General features: G+C 40.9%; 1 protein-coding gene across 9 annotated transcripts in view; it reads right to left on the bottom strand.

Annotated features, from left to right (window-relative positions):
- Positions 1-20,717, bottom strand: part of nbeaa (neurobeachin a) — a 460,126-nt gene that overhangs the window by 63,474 nt on the left and 375,935 nt on the right. For all 9 annotated transcript variants that reach the window (XM_060908447.1, XM_060908439.1, XM_060908440.1 and 6 more), the window contains 4 exons: positions 18,312-18,768; positions 9,236-9,390; positions 5,666-5,792; positions 4,900-5,019 (listed from right to left, as the gene is read on the bottom strand). In XM_060908447.1, coding sequence (XP_060764430.1) covers positions 4,900-5,019; positions 5,666-5,792; positions 9,236-9,390; positions 18,312-18,768 — 859 coding nt within the window. The remainder of the gene's footprint in view (positions 1-4,899; positions 5,020-5,665; positions 5,793-9,235; positions 9,391-18,311; positions 18,769-20,717) is intronic.

The following is a 20,717-nucleotide window of genomic DNA, read 5'->3' as shown; positions in this document are numbered from 1 at the left end:
CTCCAGTCCCGATTTGGAGTGACATAATCTTCTACAAATATCACAACAAAATTCAAAATTCATCGTTTCTTCTACGTCAGGTGTGCACAACTCCAGTCCTGGAGGGCCAGAGTCCAGAAGTAATCATTTACACAAATATACTGCATTCAACTTAACCATTTAATGACCAGATTGAGTGTGTGTGTTCAGACAGGAAAATCACCCAGTTATGCTAGACTGGAGTTGTTTACACCTGTTCTACACAAACATGTAGAGTTGTGTTGTCTGGACTGGAGAGTGGAACTGCCTCAGAGATGAGAGGGCAGCACAGTGTGGCACTGCACCATCAGCATCCACCTCCCTGACACACAAGAGGATCAGGACAGAGAAAGTGTGCAGAGCAGAAGGAAGTAGTGTGAATCTTTGAGAGTGTGTATGTATAACGTGTATCAGTTACCAAGAACTGTTTTTGACAAATAGTACAATACATAAGATTGCATTATGATTTTTTTTTAAATATAGGACAAAAAAAAAAAGATCTTGCATATCACAGAGGCCATTATTTACCGATTCATTATCATACACTGTGATTTGTTAGATCTAGTACAATTTTATTTACCATTTTAGCTAGGAAGTGTAAAATATGACAAATTAGTTCCTCACACAATAAACGTATTAGTGTGTTTAAGGCCTGGGCCACACTGGCTGCGTTGCGTGTGCGTGATGGCTTTGTCGCTGAACTGCTGCGACTCATGTGTACGTTTGTCCACATCACCAGCATAGCACTACACTGAGTTAGCCTTTGATAATGGCCATCAATAATAGAATGTTTAAATTCATTATCATTTTAATTTATATTTAGTTTTGCAAAAGTATTCATCCCTCTTGGTGTTTGTCCTGTTTTGTCGCATTACAAGCTGGAATTAAAATGGATTTTTGGAGGGTTAGCACCATTTGATTTACACAACATGCCTACCACTTTAAAGGTGCAAATAGTTTTTGTACTGAGACACAGACAATAATTAAGATGGAAAAAAACAAAAAACAGAAATCTGGTGTGTGCATAGATATTCACCCCCAAAGTCAATACTTTTTAGAGCCACTTTTTGCTGCAAGTCTCTTGGGGTATATCTCAATTAGCTTGGCACATCTAGCCACTGGGATTTTTGCCCATTCCTCAAGGCAAAACTGCTCCAACTCCTTCAAGTTAGATGGGTTGCGTTGGTGTGCAGCAATCTTCAAGTTATGCCACAGATTCTCAATTGGATTGAGGTCTGGGCTTTGATTAGGCCATTCCAAGACATTTAAATGTTTCCCTTTAACCACTCCAGTGTAGCTTTAGCAGAATGTTTAGGGTCATTGTCCTGCTGGACCATGAACCTTCGTCCCAGTCTCAAACCTCTGGCTGACTCAAACAGGTTTTCCTCCAGAATTGCCCTGTATTTAATACCATCCATCTTTCCTTCAGTCCTGACCAGCTTTCCTGTCCCTGCAGATGAAAAATATCCCCACAGCATGATGCTGCCACCACCATGCTTCACTGTAGGAATGGTGTTCTCAGGGTGTTGGGTTTGCACCACACATGGCATTTCCCATGATGGCCAAAAAGTTCAATTTTAGTCCCATCTGACCAGAGAATCTTCTTCCATGTGTTTGGGGAGTCTGCCATATGCTGTTGGGCAAACTCCAAACGTGATTTTTTAAGCATTAATTTTTTTCCTGGCCACTCTTCCATAAAGCCCCACTCTGTGGAGTGTACGGCTTAAAGTGGCCCTATGGACAGATACTCCCATCTCCACTGTGGATCTCTGCAGCTCCTTCAGTGTTATCTTTGGTGTCTTTGTTGCATCTCTGATTAATGCCCTCCTTGCCCGGTCTGAGAGTTTCGGTGGACGGCCTTCTCTTGTCAGGTTTGTAGTGGTGCCATATTCTTTCCATTTTGCTATAATGGATTTAATGGCGCTCCCTGGGATATTCAAAGTTTGGGATATTTTTTATAACCCAACCCTGATCTATACTTCTCCACAACTTTGTCTCTGACCTGTTTGGAGGCTCCTTGGTTTTCATGTTGCTTGTTTAGTAGTGTTGCAGAGTCAGGGTCCTTCCAGAACAGGTTGATTTATACATACATCATGTGACAGATCATGTGACACTTTGATTGCACACAAGTGGATCTTAATCAACTAATTATGTGACTTATGAAGTGAATTGGTTGGACCAGCTCTTATTTAGGGGTTTCATACGAAAGGGGGTGAATACCTATGCACTCTCCAGATTTCTGTTTTTTCATCTTAATTATTGTTTGTGTCACAATAAAACAACAATTTTCACCTTTAAAGTTGTAGGCATGTTGTGTAAATCAAATGGCGCTTACACACCCCGAGAGTACCGTGTAAAATTCTGAGGCACATGTAAAGAAATGCTGTCGACCAAAAATGGCTTTAAAAATAATGAAATGAAATGTTTCAAAAAAAAAATACTATAAACAGCAGTAAGGCATAATAAATGAAACAAAGTCAATATTTGGTGTGAGACGACCCTTTGCTTTAAAAAAAAAAATCGTCGTCTCAGGTACAATGAGTGCAGTTTGATAAGGAAATGAGCTGTAGGTTTTACGGAGCATCTTACAGAACAAGCCACAGTTCTTCTGGACACTTTGACTGTCACACTCGCTTCTTAATTTTGCACCAAAACCCAGCAGCCTTCATTATGTTTGCTTTTTTAATCTGAAAAGTGCTCTCTTATGGAATATGCTGCTCTGATACAAACTTTTTTCTGTTACATTTAATTTTGTGCTGGAAAATGAATATTTGGAACTCTAAAATGTAGAAGTCATCAAATAGAAATCTATAACAAAGTTTGTATGAAAAAAAATGTGTATATATTTCCCCCCATGTCTGTGACATATAGCCGAGACACTGAAAGTATCGTAAAAGATGTCAGTTATGTAATGTTGCTGGTATAATGTCAAAACGACTAAAAACGGATCTTTTTACTCTGTATTTTCCCCGAGTAGGTACTATTTACCACACGTGTGGAAAAACAGGCGCTGCACCAAAACTCTAGATGACGTGCCGCTGCATTGACGCTTGAGCCGTGCCCGAGATCCATGTCTCACACAGGCTGTGTGGCTGCTCTAACTTATTAACATGGGCGCCGAAATGAAAATCAAGATGTACCACGATTGCCATGTGCATGTGACGCAGCCGGTGTGGCCCAGAGGTAAGGTACAGTGCCCTGCATAAATATTCATTCTCTTGATAGTTTCCACATTTTGTCGTGCTGCAAACTGAAATGAAATTAAACTGTATTCAGATTCATATGTGTAGTTAATAGAGACACATCCAAGAAGACCTGCAGCTCTAACTGCAGCCAAAAGTGCTTACTCAGACAGAGGATAAATATTTATGAATAGTCTGCTTTTTTTGTTAAATTAATTAAATCAATTCATTTTGTGTCTCAATTAAAAAACAAAAAAAAACTTTTATGCACCTTCAGACGTTAGAGAAAAATGTTAGAGATATTCTGTTAATCAAATAGTAAAGACAATCCCAATTAAATCCATTTCAATTCAAGGAAATTCTATTTTAAAATTCCAGGTTTTAACACTATAAATGGTGGAAAGGTTCAATGGGGTGAATAATTACATAGGGCTCTGTACATATGCTAGGCAGTGGGATAGGATCCTAAAACATAGCTTCAGCCCACAGGGCCTTCTATCTCTTGTACAATTTTCTGTCCACAAGCTTCAGAATCATGAATGTTGCTAACTTATACAGGATCTCTGCATTTCTGTGCATACGCACCCTTCTGTTCAGTGGTTTCAAGTGGGAAATCAAAACATTCTGAATACCGATGTACAACGAGAGTATTTAACAATTACTTGCCGAAGGCGAAGTGAATATCAGTGAATAATAACTGAGAAGAAGTCGAGGTTATTATTCACTGAGCTTGAGTCGGGTAATTGTTTTAGTATAAATACACAAGTGATTATTTTTAAAAAATCATTTATTTCAATCCTCAAAAGTGGCATTCAAATATAATAAAAGGCGTGGCGCAGACTTGTCCCCCTTATCGTTGCCGAGTCACAGAAAATACTGTTTTGGAATCTATAAAATAAATCCCAATCCCACCTTACATTTGAATAGTTTCAAACCAAACTTCGTCGCATCTTTAGTGCTTTTCGGAACAGCGTTTTCTTTCATCATTTGTAATTCTTCCTCACTTACGGCGACAAAGCGATCGGCCGCCATTTTGCCGAGTCGCTCGAGGCGATTATCGAGAAATAGTCTGAATTTCTCGACCAATCGGCGCGCTCGATTTTCTATAATCACCTGTGTTTATGCTAAAAACATATAGTCACTGGATTGACAAAATGTTCAGAGCATCTTATTTTGAAATGATGGACTTTTAGTTAGTTAGTTCGTCAGGAGCTGCGGTGAAACATCTGTCAAAACGTCAGTTGAATGGCTTCTTGCTTTAAAAGCAGGTCCTTCTAACGAAACGTTGTAGAATCTCGAGCAAATGCTTCACGTCTGGCATGTGAGACGACCTCAGGGGTTAATCCCGTTATATAAATATATAACTATTGTAATTTTGAGGATAAATTTACATCGTTTGTGATATAAAAATGTACCTGTACAAGAGTTTTATTCAGATATGCATTTTTCTTTCTCCCAAATAGTTCCAATCTGAAATATTCGAATCAGGAGTAAAAAAAAAAAAATATATGTACTGTACATTATTCAGTAATAAGTATTAATATGCAGTTGTACTAAACAACAAATATAAAACAGTTCTGGGTAGTGTAGCTTCGATCTTACTGTATGAGACAGAGAGAATACGAGAGAGTGAGAGGATGAGAAAATGAGGAAGAGAAGGAGGTGGAAACTGTTAGGTTTGTTGTCGATGCTTCCTTGCCTAAGAAACTGTCCCTCATCTCTGGGGGCTGTGTGGAATCCTGCCAGTGAGCTAAAGGATTTGAGCTCTGCAGGGGTCAACCCACTTCGCAGTGGACATGGGTCCACCTCACAAAAGGCACTGCAATACAAACGGGCACAAACACACAGCAATTACAGGTGCTATAGTGTCAGACACTACGTATTAATAGGGGGTTAATGAGCTCTGCTTGCTTTGTTCTGATCAATTAAAGGGTAATGGAGCCCATATAGGAGGAGTCAGCTTTCTACAACATGTAGATAATTATTATATGCTATACTATAAATATACTTTATAAACAGTTTACAACCATTCACACAACACAATTTCTCTCTCTCTCTCTCTCTCTCTCTCTCTCACACACACACGTTACTGAGGTGTTGTTAAGTCCGCCACCCAGTGGAGGATAGGACGGACTGCTACGCTTTGCAGAAAACATCAACACGCCCACAGTGTCTGACGGCTTTCTTTCTGACACACACAGCCAAAGTGTCCGTCTTGCTTTCATCAGAATGTGACTGCATGAAGCGTTTGCAGTTGAGTGAATCAGAAACAGAAAAAAAAAGGCTGAAATCAAGATAAACGAAAAGAGCGACAGGAGAAAATGAACAAGCAGAGGTGTGTGTGAGTGAGACAAGGGAGTCAAATGTGCATCAAAAGGGAGAGCAGGAAGAGTTGTGAAAGCAAAGAGAGGATGAGTGGAGGTGTGCGGAGATGAAGAGGAGAGACGAGGAACAGGGAGGCGTACCTCATGTTCTCCACGGTGTCCTCGGGCATGGGTGCCACAGTCTGCACAGCGGGCAGGTTTTTACTGGTGGCACCGTTCACAAAGCTGGAGGACGAGGCAGAGGATGACGAGGCCGAGTCCGTGGCACCTGCAGGACACGACGGAGCCAAACACACTGGGTTAGACGAACGCTGACGTACGGCTAGGACATCACTGACAAGCGACACCGTCATACGCTGCAAAAAAATAATCACTTGGCAAGTGAAAATAGTTGAAACGATCTAGCATTTCCTATTAGAAGAATACAAGACGCCGATTTTGAGATTATTAAACCTAGTTCTAGATTGCAACCAACTTGTCTTATCAAGTAAAAATGTCTGTCCATGCACCAAGATCAGTTCAGTAGTATTAAGTAACTTTCTCCTCAAATTCAGTTTTCAATTTTTTTTGCAGTGTAATCTTTACCATTTAAACAGCACCTACAAGGGAATATGTCTAAAACGTAACACCTTCGCTCACAGCACATTTCTTGATGAACTTCATAAACAACCCGGAGACTCGGTTATTGTGGAAATATTAAAAAGATCACGTTCATGTTAATGAACGGACCCCCTGAGCCCATCAGAGTGTTTCTGATGGTTGTGTTCTCTATCGCTGTAATTGCACATTAGTACTAGAAATGTTACTGCATTATTCACTTCCACTTGTAACGCTGTAGATTAAGCTGTACAATTCTTGAGCTCGAGCACTTACTGCTCTTGTGACATTTTTTCCATTCCATTTTTGGCATATCTAATTTGAGCAGGAACGATTTGACAGTTTTTTTTTTTTTTAATCATGTGGGTTAAAGATGTGACTTGTGACAAGTTTAATCAGATTTTGTCTTATTCTTTCACAAGTCAGTGCACGCCTCTTCCTGATGTCAGAAATGTGGAGCAAAAGTGGCACCATCACCACCAACGTAAAGACAGAGCAGGAGAGCGTATTCGTCTCCTGTTGGGCTTGATGCAGTGAAGAGCTGACCTGCTTACTTTCACGGTCAGCTTAAATACACAGCATCAGTCAAAAGTTTGGACACCCCTACCCCTAACATGCAAGCTTCTGTGTGGAGTTTGCATGTTCTCCCCGTGTCTGCGTGGGTTTCCTCCGGGTGCTCCGGTTTCCCCCACAGTTCAAAGACATGCGGTTAGGTTAATATGGGACGGCCTTGGGCTGAGGTGCCCTTGAGCGAGGCACCTAACTCCCAACTGCTCCCCGGGTGCTGTTAGCATGGCTGCCCACTGCTCTGGGTATGTGTGTGTGCTCATTGCTCATGTGCGTGTGTGTTCACTGCTTCAGATGGGTTAAATGCAGAGAAGAAATTTCACAAGTGTGTGATGAATAAAGTTGGGCTTTCTTTCTTTCTTTCTTACTCGTTCAGTGCTTTTTCTGTATTTTCTACATTGTAGAACGATACTGAAGACATCAAAACTATGAAATAATATCTGGAATGCAGATGGAATTACAGTATGTGGTAGACAAAAAAAAAAAGTGCTAATAAAACAAAATGTTTCATATTTTAGATTCTTCAAAGTATCCAGCGTTTACCTCGATGACGCTTTGTACACTGCTGGCATTATCTTACCCAGCTTCATGAGGTCGTCACCTGGAATGCTTTTCAATCAACAGCTATGCCTCGTCAAAAGGTAATTAGTGCAATTTTTTGCATTTTTAATGTGTTTGAGATCAAACAGTAAACAAAAAATACAGTAAATAGCCCTATTCCACAACTGTCGTAATCCATATTATGTCAAGTATCGCTCAAGTAAGTAAAGAGAAACGACATCCATCATTACTTTAAGACATGAAGTGGCTCGTAAGTAATAAAAAGAAAGAAAAATCAATGAATTCGAAGGTGTCCAAATTTTTGACTGGTACTGAATTTAAGACATGGACTGCACATTGCCTTAGTAGCTGAATAACCAGTAGACTTCCGTCTGCCACACAGTCCTCAGTGTACACACGTCTGCACTGTTACTACAGGCAAAAGCGAACAGTCTGAATGAACAAATTGGAGCAAATTTGCTCAAGGGCCCACTGGTGATGGCTGGGACTGAGATTTGAACTCACATCCTTGTTATTACAAGCGGAAGTTAATAACACGATATCGATGGAGACTTTAAAGCACTTCTGTAAGTCGCTGTGGATAAAGGTGCCTGCCAAACGCTGGAAATGTAAATGTAATATTATTGGTAATCTAGAGTCCTAACAATGAACACCTTTATAACTGATGTGGGGAAAAAAAAGTTTTTTTTTTTTAAACTCCCATAAAGAGTGCATAATAGTCCAGAAGCTGAATTCTACATTCAAAGAAAAAGTCTTTAAAGGAGAACTGAAGGCAAATTTTTTATTATCAAAATTCTATTTATCTCATTTTATTAATTAGCTGCATTTTTGACAGCTATTTTTGCTATATTATGTCATAGCAAGTTATGAGTGTTTGAAATATGCTATGTAATACTGTACATCAGTCCAGGGCAGCACGGTGGTGTAGTGGTTAGCACTGTTGCCTCACAGCAAGAAGGTTCTGAGTTCGAGCCCCGTGGCTGGCGAGGGCCTTTCTGTGCGGAGTTTGCATGTTCTCCCCGTGTCCGCGTGGGTTTCCTCTGGGTGCTCCGGTTTCCCCCACAGTCCAAAGACATGCAGGTTAGGTTAACTGGTGACTCTAAATTGACCGTAGGTGTGAATGTGAGTGTGAATGGTTGTCTGTGTCTATGTGTCAGCCCTGTGATGACCTGGCGACTTGTCCAGGGTGTACCCCGCCTCTCGCCCGTAGTCAGCTGGGATAGGCTCCAGCTTGCCTGCGACCCTGTAGAACAGGATAAAGCGGCTAGAGATAATGGATGGATGAATATATCAGTCCATATGTCAAAGCAATGGCCGTAAACGAGATTCGTTGAGACCTGTGCGAGACGTCGTAGGACTGAAGTAAAACGTACAGCGGAGATCAAAACGACCAACATCTGACAACGTTCTCAAAAGATGCGCGCGCCCTCTTTCGAATGCTGATGTAATCAAGCCGGAAGTTTTGTTTGTTTTGATAGCAATCAGGAAAGTTTGAAAAAAGTAAGCAGTAATTGTCATTTAAACTCGCTTCTGTGCAAAATTTCGTTTGGAAAACAGTTTTCAAAATGGCGGCACTGACACCTGGCTGACACTTCACGTTTCGAAGTCTTGCACAAGTCTTGTGAAGATCGCGCAAATAAGCGACGCCTGCCGTGGACCAAACGAACTACATTCAACATGGCTAAAAACCAAATGGGCCGATAAGTATAATGTTTAATTGCAATTAGTTGCCAATATGAGTCACAATATAAGGTTACTAAAAGCGAAAATGTAACTGAATAACACGTTAATTAAGAAATAAAGCAAGTTTAAAAATGACTTCAGTTCTCCTTTAAGGGTTCTCACTTTTCTATGAGGACTCTATTGTGCATCATTCCATAGGCCTCTGAGTTTTGAGTTAATCTGTTCTCTCTCTCTCTCTCTCTGTGTGTGTGTGTGTGTGTGTGTGTGTGTGTGTGTGTGTGTGTGTGTGTGTGTGTGGTGTACCCGTTGTATTGATCATGCTCTTAGGTGTGGCACTAGCAGCAGCAAAGATGTTTGGAGTGCTGCTGGAGGCGGGTATGGCACTGCTGGTGGGTGTGCCCACTGTGTTCACTGCCAGACTGCCAGGTGGAGGCTTCTTCACTGGTACAACCACGCTCCTGTGAGTGAACACATTTTCATACATCATATAGCACATTTGGATTGGATCTAACATCAACTGCACACGCTGTCAAGAAGTATTAAGGATAACGAAATCCAATAAGCATTTACGACTGACTTCTGGAAGAAGAGGGCATCTTTTTTTTTTTCCCTCCTCGATAGCAACGTTGAAACTGAACAGCAGTTTGCCTGCCTACCGCAACCTCAAGCTAGAAACCAACATGAGGAATATCAATAGCTAACACTGTTCATTATACAGGTCAGCCCTGAACAGACGAGCAGTGAGGAAGTGAAGTAAAACACATCGCTCAAGGAGTCATCGCAGCGCATATATAACTCAGACGTTGAAAAAGGACCTTCTGATAAAATATTAACCTTTAATTATCAATTATTCATATTTAAGGAGCTCATAAAAGATGTACTGTATAATCTAGGGCATTTTTTATTTATGGAGTTTCCCTAATCAGAGAGAATGAAGCAGATTAATGTTCTGAAGTCGACTGAAGTACATACAGCCTACAAAAGACCAAGTACCTTATACATCAGTATGCTGTGTGCTCTGCAACAGAAACAGCTTTAAAAATAGATGCGAGATGCAGGAAAAATGCTGACGTCTCACTCTCGCTCTGAGGTGGACAAGTGGAAGGTGGAATGTATTTAAAGCACGGATTTCAGGACAGCACAGTCACAATTTGTTATCGTAATAAAGGACACAGCTGTGAATGAATTCAATACAGTAAAGTTGAATGTTCATAAGACTAATAGTGTCCGAGCAACACAGCACGACAATATCAGCTTTTTTTTTTTCAAAAATAGATTTAAACTAGATAGAACTCGACGCCAACGGCGTCGATGGGGATGCCTCTGCCTGGTAGACTACACGCCTTAAAGGATATGGGACATGAAACATAAAAGCACGCTATATCAGTTTCTTTCCATTAAAAATATGAATTAATTGCATCAACAAATACAAAATCATCTATTAAATTCAGCAAAATCGTTATATTCGTGATGATTATATGGCATTTCTGCTCGACTTCCGATATGCATTTTTTGCAACCGGAAGAGCCGCTGTCACGTGATCATACGTCACAAAAACTTTCGGGCACAGCATGCGCAGGTGAGCCCACACTTTCCTCAGCTTCGGGTCCTTGGGGAATGCAAAAAAACTTACTCCAGGGCATTTCCCATTGGAATTATTGCAACCATAAGCAGCACAATACACCATGATGTCCAATGTACTTTAAAGACTATAAAAACAATTTTCTTGTCATCCACTTCTCCATTCATCTACCCGCTTGTGCTGTGCCCGAAAGTTTTTGTGACGTATGATCACGTGACAGCGGCTCTTCCGGTTGCAAAAAATGCATATCGGAAGTCGAGCAGAAATGCCATATAATCATCACGAATATAACGATTTTGCTGAATTTAATGGATGATTTTGTATTTGTTGATGCAATTAATTCATATTTTTAATGGAAAGAAACTGATATACAGTAGCGTGCTTTTATGTTTCATGTCCCATATCCTTTAAGTTGTGATTTGGGGATGGACATTTGACCTTACAGTAATCTTGACCTGTGACCTTTTAACCTCAAAATCTAATCAGTTAATGTTTGTCCCCAAATGCACAAATGGTGAAAGTGTGGTGAAATTCCTTTCATTCGCCTTGGAGATATTGTGTTCACAAGGTTCTCGGACAGACATTTGACCTCACAGTGACCTTGACCTTAGACCTTTTGATCTCAAAATCTAATCATTTTATCTTTGTCCCAAAGTGCACAAATGGTGAAAGTCTGGTGAAATTCCTTTCATTAGTCTTTGAGATATCGCATTCACAAAGTTTGGGGATGGACATTTGACCTCACAGCAATCTTGACCTGTGACCTTTTAACCTCAAAATCTAATCAGTTCATGTTTGTCCCAAAGCGCACAAATGGTGAAAGTTTGGTGAAATTCCTTTCATTAGCCTTTGAGATATCGCATTCACAAGGTTTCAGGACGGACGCATGCACGGACAAATGGACAACCCGAAAACATAATGCCTCCTGCACCTTAACGTGGCGGAGGCATAAAAATACTTATTGAAGTGTCAGAAATTAAAGCTAGACTGCCTTTCAGATTTTTCAAGTGTAGATCATAAAAAGAATTTTCCCCAACACGCAGTTATTTCTGTTTAATGGACCGAAAGCTACTGAATTTGAAATCACAGACTTCCAATTTATTTATTTAAAATATAACAATTAATGAATTTAGGGCCATGCGGCCTTAAATTCTCCGATATTTTTTCCTGTTTCACCGTGACCCGATTCAAGATACTACATCATGCATCATGTGGTGGGCTTTCCCTGTTTGCACAAGGCATTGTGGGATACAATTTTGAAACAGGAGAGAAAAATGGAGGACGCGAATGAAACGTGAAAGAGCGACTACAGTAACGAAAAGCGAGAAGAAAAGGCGTCATGTTGCGAAGGAAAGGAAACGCAGGACCAAGCTAATAAATATCGGCGGTCAGCGAGCACCTCGGTGTGATCAGCTGTTCGTTTAGCGACAGAATGACGGAACTATCAGTGCACGGTCAAGGTAAACGGCAGTAATGCAACACTGTGGATGCCAGCTGCCGTAAAACCCAAAAGAAGAAAAAGAAGGTAAACCTGCGCATGCGCAGACGGACTTCCTCTGTCTGCTTGACTGCACAAAGCAAGCGATTTCATGCACTTTATTTGCTAGGGAATCCGCTCAAATTAAATAACTTCCCAGCCACAGAATGGCCTGATATTTTGTGAGATATTACAGAAATAAACATATATCACAATGACCACATTTCAGAGGGAACTAAATTTCACCGATTTTATGAAATCGAAAGGCCGTCTAGCTTTAAAGGGTATTAGTCAAGATTAGTCAACGCTGGAGCTCTAGTGGTTAAGCAGGTGAAGTACGAGACCTTCCATGTGTTTTTCAGCTGACTGGGATGCAATTATTCAGCACTACATATATATGAAGGGATTTCATCCAAAGCAAAACCTTATGTGATTCAGGTAAAATATTTTATAAAAAGAAAAAAAACAAAAAAAAACAACCACCACCATATACTAGATTTATTAAGCAAACTGGAAATACAAACTGTTTACAGCGTTTGGGCTTACCTACCTGTTCATGATGAACAATGTAATTAAGTTCCTAATAATTAACAATTATTTGCCAAAGGCGAAATGAATATCAGTGAATAATAACGAGATGAAGTCGAGGATATTATTCACTGAGCCTGAGGCAGATAATTGTTTTACAGTAAATACACGGGTGATTATTTCCCCAAAAAATCATATTAAAAAAAATCATTTATTTCAAACTTTAAAAGCGGCATGCAAATGTAATAGCGGCTCAGCACAGACTTGCGTCACTTATCTAAGCTGACTCACATAAAATACTTTGTTTTGAAATGGACAGAATAAACCCCAATCCCACCTTACCTTTGAATAGTTTTAGACCAAACTTCGTCGCATCTTTAGTGCTTTTCGGAACAGCGTTTTCTTTCATCATTTGTAATTCTTCCTCACTTACGGCGACAAAGTGATCGGCCGCCATTTTGCCGAGTCGCTCGAGGTGATTATTGAGAAATAGTCTGAATTTCTCGACCAATCAGCGCGCAAGATTTTCTATAATCAGCTGCATATTTATGCTAATTATTGTTCTTGGGAAGTACTGCGTGTTTTTTGCTCACAGTGGTAGGTGCAGGATTCTGCCATATTTTCTTTTCTGAACAGACTGAGTTGGGGAGGAGGGAAGAGGCGTTGAGGAACATCTATAAAAAGACTGAAAAAAAATATATATAAAAAGACTGAGGCCCATGTACAGTAGACACAAACAAACAGTCTGCCTCAGACCGCAGCTTCCCAAACAGGTATTCCCAAAACCACATAACCCACTTGTGCTGATGTCATCGCTTCAATGGTTCTTTTTTAAAATCCAGGTTATTTGTATTAGAGCGGCAGCTACAATTTGCGACACCTTTTCAGGTTTACCAATAAAAAACACTTTTACAAAGGCGAGTTTCAGTTACAACAGTTATTATTAGTTAATTAATCAACCGGAAGACCCGCCTCACCCTTTGATCTTGTCGTCTGATGATGCAGCTCGTTACCTGAGATGGAATTTTTTTAGCAAGACCATCAATTTGAGGAAAACCCAGACGTTATCATCGCAGGGAAGCATGGTGGAAAGATCATGGACGCGTTTTTACTGATCAAATTCACCGATATTTCATGATCTCCTTGTTGAAACCTACTTTGTTTCTTACTCTGTCACTTGACAGTTGCCATTTTGTATCTAAACTTGCGTTTGAGAAGTCACGTGAGGTGTCGATAATAGTGATCACTTTCACCGGTGTCCACCATTATCGACACCCTGTGGAATTAAGTGACATTTACAACTGTTATGGATCGATCTTCGTGTAACATTGTTGAAGTAGATGAAGTACTTAAAAAAAAAAGTGCTGTGATTTATAATAATTTGTTTTCTGATCCATAACAGAATGTAATGTCTATAGAGTATTTGGATCTGATTGCAATAAATAGAATTAGACCAGAATTAAATTCCTAGCATATAAAAAATAATATGACTGAAATACTCAGATTTTTCTATTCCATTCAGAAAAGTTTTTTTTTTTTTTAAAGTTTGTTGTAAATATTTACAGTGGTGCTTGAAAGTTTGTGAACCCTTTAGAATTTTCTATATTTCTGCATAAATATGCCTTAAAACATCATCAGATTTTCACACAAGTCCGAAAAGTAGATAAAGAGAACCCAGTTAAACAAATGAGACAAAAATATTATACTTGGTCATTTATTTATTGAGGAAAATGATCCAATATTACATATCTGTGAGTGGCAAAAGTATGTGAACCTTTACTTTCAGTATCTGGTGTGAACCCCTTGTGCAGCAATAACTGCAACTAAACATTTCCAGTAACTGTTGATCAGTCCTGCACACCAGCTTGGAGGAATTTTAGCCCATTCCTCCGTACAGAACAGCTTCAACTCTGGGATGTTGGTGGGTTTCCTCACATGAACTGTTCGCTTCAGGTCCTTCCACAACATTTCGATTGGATTAAGATCAGGACTTTGACTTGGCCATTCCAAAACATTAACTTTATTCTTCTTTAACCATTCTTTGGTAGAACGACTTGTGTGCTTAGGGTTGTCTTGCTGCATGACCCACCTTCTCTTGAGATTCAGTTCATGGACAGATGTCCTGATATTTTCCTTTAGAATTCGCTGGTATAATTCAGAATTCATTGTTCCATCAATGATGGCAAGCCGTCCTGGCCCAGATACAGCAAAACAGGCCCAAACCATGATACTACCACCACCATGTTTCACAGATGGGATAAGGTTCTTATGCTGGAATGCAGTGTTTTCCTTTCTCCAAACATAACACTTCTCATTTAAACCAAAAAGTTCCATGTTGGTCTCATCCATCTACAAAACATTTTTCCAATGGCCTTCTGGCTTGTCCACATGATCTTTAGCAAACTGCAGACGAGCAGCAATGTTCTTTTTGGAGAGCAGTGGCTTTCTCCTTGCAACCCTGCCATGCACACCATTGTTGTTTAGTGTTCTCCTGATGGTGGACTCATGAACATTAACATTAGCCAATGTGAGAGAAACCTTCAGTTGCTTAGAAGTTACCCTGGGGTCCTTTGTGACCTTGCCGACTGTTACACACCTTGCTCTTGGAGTGATCTTTGTTGGTCGACCACTCCTGGGGAGGGTAACAATGGTCATGAATTTCCTCCATTTGTACACAATCTGTCTGACTGTGGATTGGTGGAGTCCAAACTCTTTAGAGATGGTTTTGTAACCTTTTCCAGCCTGATGAGCATCAACAACGCTTTTTCTGAGGTCCTCAGAAATCTCCTTTGTTCGTGCCATGATACACTTCCACAAACATGTGTTGTGAAGATCAGACTTTGATAGATCCCTGTTCTTTAAATAAAACAGGGTGCCCACTCACACCTGATTGACATCCCATTGATTGAAAACACCTGACTCTAATTTCACCTTCAAATTAACTGCTAATCCTTGAGGTTCATATACTTTTGCCACTCACAGATATGTCATATTGGATCATTTTCCTCAATAAATAAATGACCAAGTATAATATTTTTGTCTCATTTGTTTAACTGGGTTCTCTTTATCTACTTTTAGGACTTGTGTGAAAATCTGATGATGTTTTAGGTCATATTTATGCAGAAATATAGAAAATTCTAAAGAGTTCACAAACTTTCAAGCACCACTGTAACACATATTACAATATCAATAGACATTCTATATTTTGGTTTGAGGAATGACACGCAACCTTTGACCTGGATTTTCATGTGGTTACGATGTCAATTGCCTGTTGATATTTATTGGTAAACTACAAAACTAGAAATGAATACAAACAACGACGAATTATTAACAAAATGTGATCTACGGAAATACTGGGTAAAAAAAAAAGTGGAACAAAAACAGTTTCTGACACAGGTTAAACATGATCAGTTCATTTGTTTACAAAGATTAGAATTACTTCCTTGTTTATGTAAGCACTGACATCGATATATTTATATAAAATATATTTTGTACTAAAAATAAGTCTATGTAAAACAAACTGTCAATAAAAACTATGTTTTGTTAATACCACATACCTGTTATTTTTTTTAAATAAATAATCATCTGGGTGTTGATAATTGTGTAATGGTGTCGATAACTGTGGACAAAGGTGTTGATAATTGTGGAACGGTGTCATGTGATCTGATACACTAAGTAATCGGGAATCAACAACTCGGGGTTTTTTTTTTCCAATGGAAGTTTGAGCAATTATTCATGCACAATTTATGTACTGAAAGTCTTTTCTACTTTTGCAATGGCCAAAAGATTGTTAAAGCTCATAGGCAACGGTTTTAATTTTATGCCCATTTGAAACTTTATATGTTAAAAAACCCTCTGTAATTTTCTTCTGGTCCCAAGAAGTATTGTTAATAAGTCTCATCTCATAATTAAAATAAGTTAGTGCGGATCGTGGCGAATTTCTGTTCGGCTATTTTCGTGAACACTCGGCGTGTGACGTCATTTAAGCCAAATAAACCGCTTGAGTTGAGTTCACTTTCGTTTACTTACATTGCCGTTCGGCTTGAGTGCAGACGTGCGTTCAGGAATTTACAAAGAAAAACATGCCTTATTGTTGTGCAGCAAACTGTAACAACGGGACCGGTTTAGGAAGAAGTTTTTACCTTTTTCCGAGAGAGGAGAAGAGGCAGAGAGAGTGGATAAGCTTTTTCTGGAAGAGGAGAAGAGATGGAGAGAGGGGATTGGCTTTTTCCGTAAAAGGAGAAGAGGCGGAGCGAGTGGGTTGGCTTTTTCCGAAAAAGGAGAAGAGACGGAGCGAGAGGGTTGGCTTTTTCCGAAAAAGGAGAAGAGGCGGACCAAGAGGGTTGGCTTTTTCCGAAAAAGGAGAAGAGGCGGAGCGAGTGGATTGGCTTTTTCCGAAAAAGAAGAAGAGGCGGACCAAGAGGGTTGGCTTTTTCCGAAAAAGGAGAAGAGGCGGAGCGAGTGGATTGGCTTTTTCCGAAAAAGAAGAAGAGGCGGACCAAGAGGGTTGGCTTTTTCCGAAAAAGGAGAAGAGGCGGAGCGAGTGGATTGGCTTTTTCCGAAAAAGGAGAAGAGGCGGAGCGAGTGGATTGGCTTTTTCCGGAAGAGGAGAGAAGGCAGAGAGAGTGGATTGTGCGTGTGAAGCCAGAGGGTTGTTTTTTTCCGGAAGAGGAGATGAGGCAGAGAGAGTGGATTGTGCGTGTGAAACAAAATCAAGCAGTCAAAGAAGAAACGGAGCAGCAATGCTCAAGCAAAAAGGAGAAGATTGGAGGTAAACATTTTTACTTTTGCTTGCAATTGACAAGTCAAGAATCCTGAGGGATCCTGTAGAATCATTGTAGAAATGAGACAAAGGGATATTTCCTCGCTTAGAGTAGGCTATAAATGGTATAATGCAGTGGATGGCAGGCTAATGTGGCCTACCGGCGCACTGTCCAGTAATTGTTGCCTATATCCACTAGGGAGGGCGGTTTCATTATTCTTCAAAAGGGCTCTTATTTAGTATTACGACGAAAGTAAGAATTTATCATAACTACCAGGATAAATCGTTTGGGTGCGAGTCTTGTTGAGGTCCGGGGTCACCGCAATCAGAGTCGGCCGAGTCGCTGTCCGATTCCGAGGCCGCACGGTCAAAACAGTGAGCCACATTCACCGATTGCTTCGCAACGGCCATAGGTTCATACTTTCACCTCTCGATATTCAATTTGGAGAGTTCCTACTTCAAAATCGCTATCGCTTTCAGACATTTTACACAACTGCTCACGACCAAAGTCTGTATACATGTGCTCAGTTCGCAAGTAAACACAGAACTGCTCCCAGTCTGTTTGGCTTGAATGACGTCACGACGATGGCCCCCTGGCGGTGAAAGTGCGCATAAGTGAGATGTAAACAAACCTTTGGAAATTGGGCAAACCAGTATATTTTAACCATTTTATTCAATTTTAGGGTGCAAATTAGACACTAGGAAGATTGAATTCGCTTTTTGGGTCGTTCTTCTAGAAAATAAAGTTGATATTCTACGTTTCACCTCCGACCATTGCCTATGACGTTTAAGGTGTCGATAATTGTAGTCGCCGCTCTAGTAAGGAAAGAAAAAAAAAAGAAAAAAAAAGATCTATTGCACCTTTAAGCAAACAGCGCTAAAGCAATGAGGATTTGTCCACGCTGCTCTGGACTTTTGACCTGAGAGTAACCTCCATCACATTATCTTCATGTCTTTAGTCCTCATGCTAGATACAGGGCCATCCTTAGCGCAAACAACATAAGGCATGATGCTCTTACTGCTTCCTCACCTGTCGAACGAATGGAACTGCATGGGCAGCATGGCGGCTGCCTCTCTCTTCAGCGCCGGGTCAGGATGGTACGGCTGAGGTTCAGGACCCGTCTCAGTGGCTTCCACTGGCGCTGCCACCAAGCTCTTGAGGATCTCCTTAACATTGATGCCCTTGTTGGCCTGGCTGATACTGGAGATAGATGTGGCCGGTTTAAGTGTGTCCGCACCGAGCGGAGACTCGAGCAGAGACTCGTGGGACTTGCGCACCTCTGCTGAAAGCGTGCACAGGAGCTCACTCATTGCGTCTGGACCTCCTCCAACACCGGAGGCCACAACTCCCAGGTCAGAGCCATTAAGGGTGCCGCCCACTTGCTCTTCGCCGATGCCCGAGTCAGTGTGGGGCAGCGAGGACTCCAGGGGCAGATCCTCCAGTGGACGCTCGGTTCGACTGCTCTCTGAGAACGAGGAGGGGTTTTCTGCATCGACACGCATACAGTTAAAAGTATATCAATGGAGTTAAAGATTTTCGCAGCATAAAAACAAAACCCTCCTGCTGCTAAACCACAAGAAACATGCAAAGATAGAAAATTCATATGATTATCACAAAAACTACTATTCAAAACCAACATCCTTAATGTACAATGCACACTATATGACCAAAAGTTTGTGGACACTTCATCACAAAGGCTTTCACTAGATTTTGGAGCGGGGCTGTGCGGATTTGTCCATTCTGCCACAAGAGCATTAGTGAGTTCAGGCACTGATATCAGTCAAGGAGGTCTGGGGTGCAGTCAGTGTTCAGTGAGGTTGAGCTCAGGGCTCTGGGCAGGACACTCGAGTTGTTTTACTCCACGCTTGGCAAAATATCTTATAAATTCACGGACGCTGCTTTGTGCACAGGAGCGTTATCATGCTGGATTGACAGGTTTGAGCCTCTTAGTTGCAGTGTATTTAATACTACAGCATACAAAGGCATCCTCTAAACCAGGGTTTGTAAACCACTGAGCTGCAAATTTTTTTTCAAGTTGAAGCTATTTTTACTCGTAGTAGGGTATAATTGCTGGGTTGCATCCAGTGTCACATCTGCCTCATTAAGCTACAGTCACACTACAGCTTGCGATGCTTTGCGATGGCTTATCGATGAAAATGAGGCAGTTTGACGGCGATGCATGCCGATATACTGTACACGTGAGCTAAAAGTTGTGGTCACACAGCAGGTGAACACTTCACTGTCACGCCTTTGCGCGCTCGAGTCTGGTGCAGTTCGAGCAACCATGTTTGCTCGTAGAGCGTGTTATGGGAAAAACCTGATACTGATTTGACTTTGCGAAGTATCATCATCACTGTCACGTTTGTTTCTAGCCATGTTTATCTCATCTCATCTCATTATCTCTAGCTGCTTTATCCTGTTCTACAGGGTCGCAGGCAAGCTGGAGCCTATCCCAGCTGACTACGGGCGAAAGGCGGGGTACACCCTGGACAAGTTGCCAGGTCATCACAGGGCTGACACATAGACACAGACAACCATTCACACTCACATTCACACCTACGGTCAATTTAGAGTCACCAGTTAACCTAACCTGCATGTCTTTGGACTGTGGGGGAAACCGGAGCACCCGGAGGAAACCCACGCGGACACGGGGAGAACATGCAAACTCCACACAGAAAGGCCCTCGTTGGCCATGGGGCTTGAACCCAGACCTTCTTGCTGTGAGGCGACAGCGCTAACTACTACACCACCGTGCCGCCCAGCCATGTTTATAACGCTGTTTAAATATTCTGCTTTACAATGCTGCTTTGTTTTTGCTTGCGTTTTGCTTTTGCAAATATCACACCTGCTAATAAAGACTCTTCCTGCATTTAGATCCGTCTACCACCGTCTATCTTATAGTGTCCTGATCCCCAGATCTTTAACCCAGCCATATAAAAAGTTGTACGCCTCCATGCTCTTCCAGGTTTTCATCTGTGTGTCCCTGTAGAACAACGTCTGCAGTTTGAGATGTCGGGGAACACAATGGATGGATAATTTTCCAACTCGTAGGAAAAATCCTTCTTTGTTAGCGTGTAAGGATCTAATCCCATTGAGTGGTTTCTGTATCCACTTCTTTTGAGCAGACTTCTTGGTTTTAATAACTTGTTTGCTGTACACAAACATGGCAATACATTCTTGCATTAATTGATCATTAATCCCTTCTGACTGAGAATTACCTGCATGCATGGTTTTATGTTGGCTTCTGGTACATCCAGACAGCTTTAAATACAATACCTACAATTAAAAACATTTTTTTATTACATTTATTTAATTCCTGGGCTCCCATCTGTAACAGGGAGTGATGTTGCATCCCGTTAATACACTTTACAGTAGATTATTAGATTCTAATAGAATAGATGAGCCAAAATAATCGGGCAACTTTTTTAATGGTCC

Source organism: Neoarius graeffei, chromosome 25, assembly GCF_027579695.1.
Source record: "Neoarius graeffei isolate fNeoGra1 chromosome 25, fNeoGra1.pri, whole genome shotgun sequence".
NCBI classification, from domain to species: domain Eukaryota; kingdom Metazoa; phylum Chordata; class Actinopteri; order Siluriformes; family Ariidae; genus Neoarius; species Neoarius graeffei.
The sequence above is the reverse complement of the archived record's forward strand: the minus strand, read 5'-3'. Positions and strand labels throughout refer to the sequence as shown.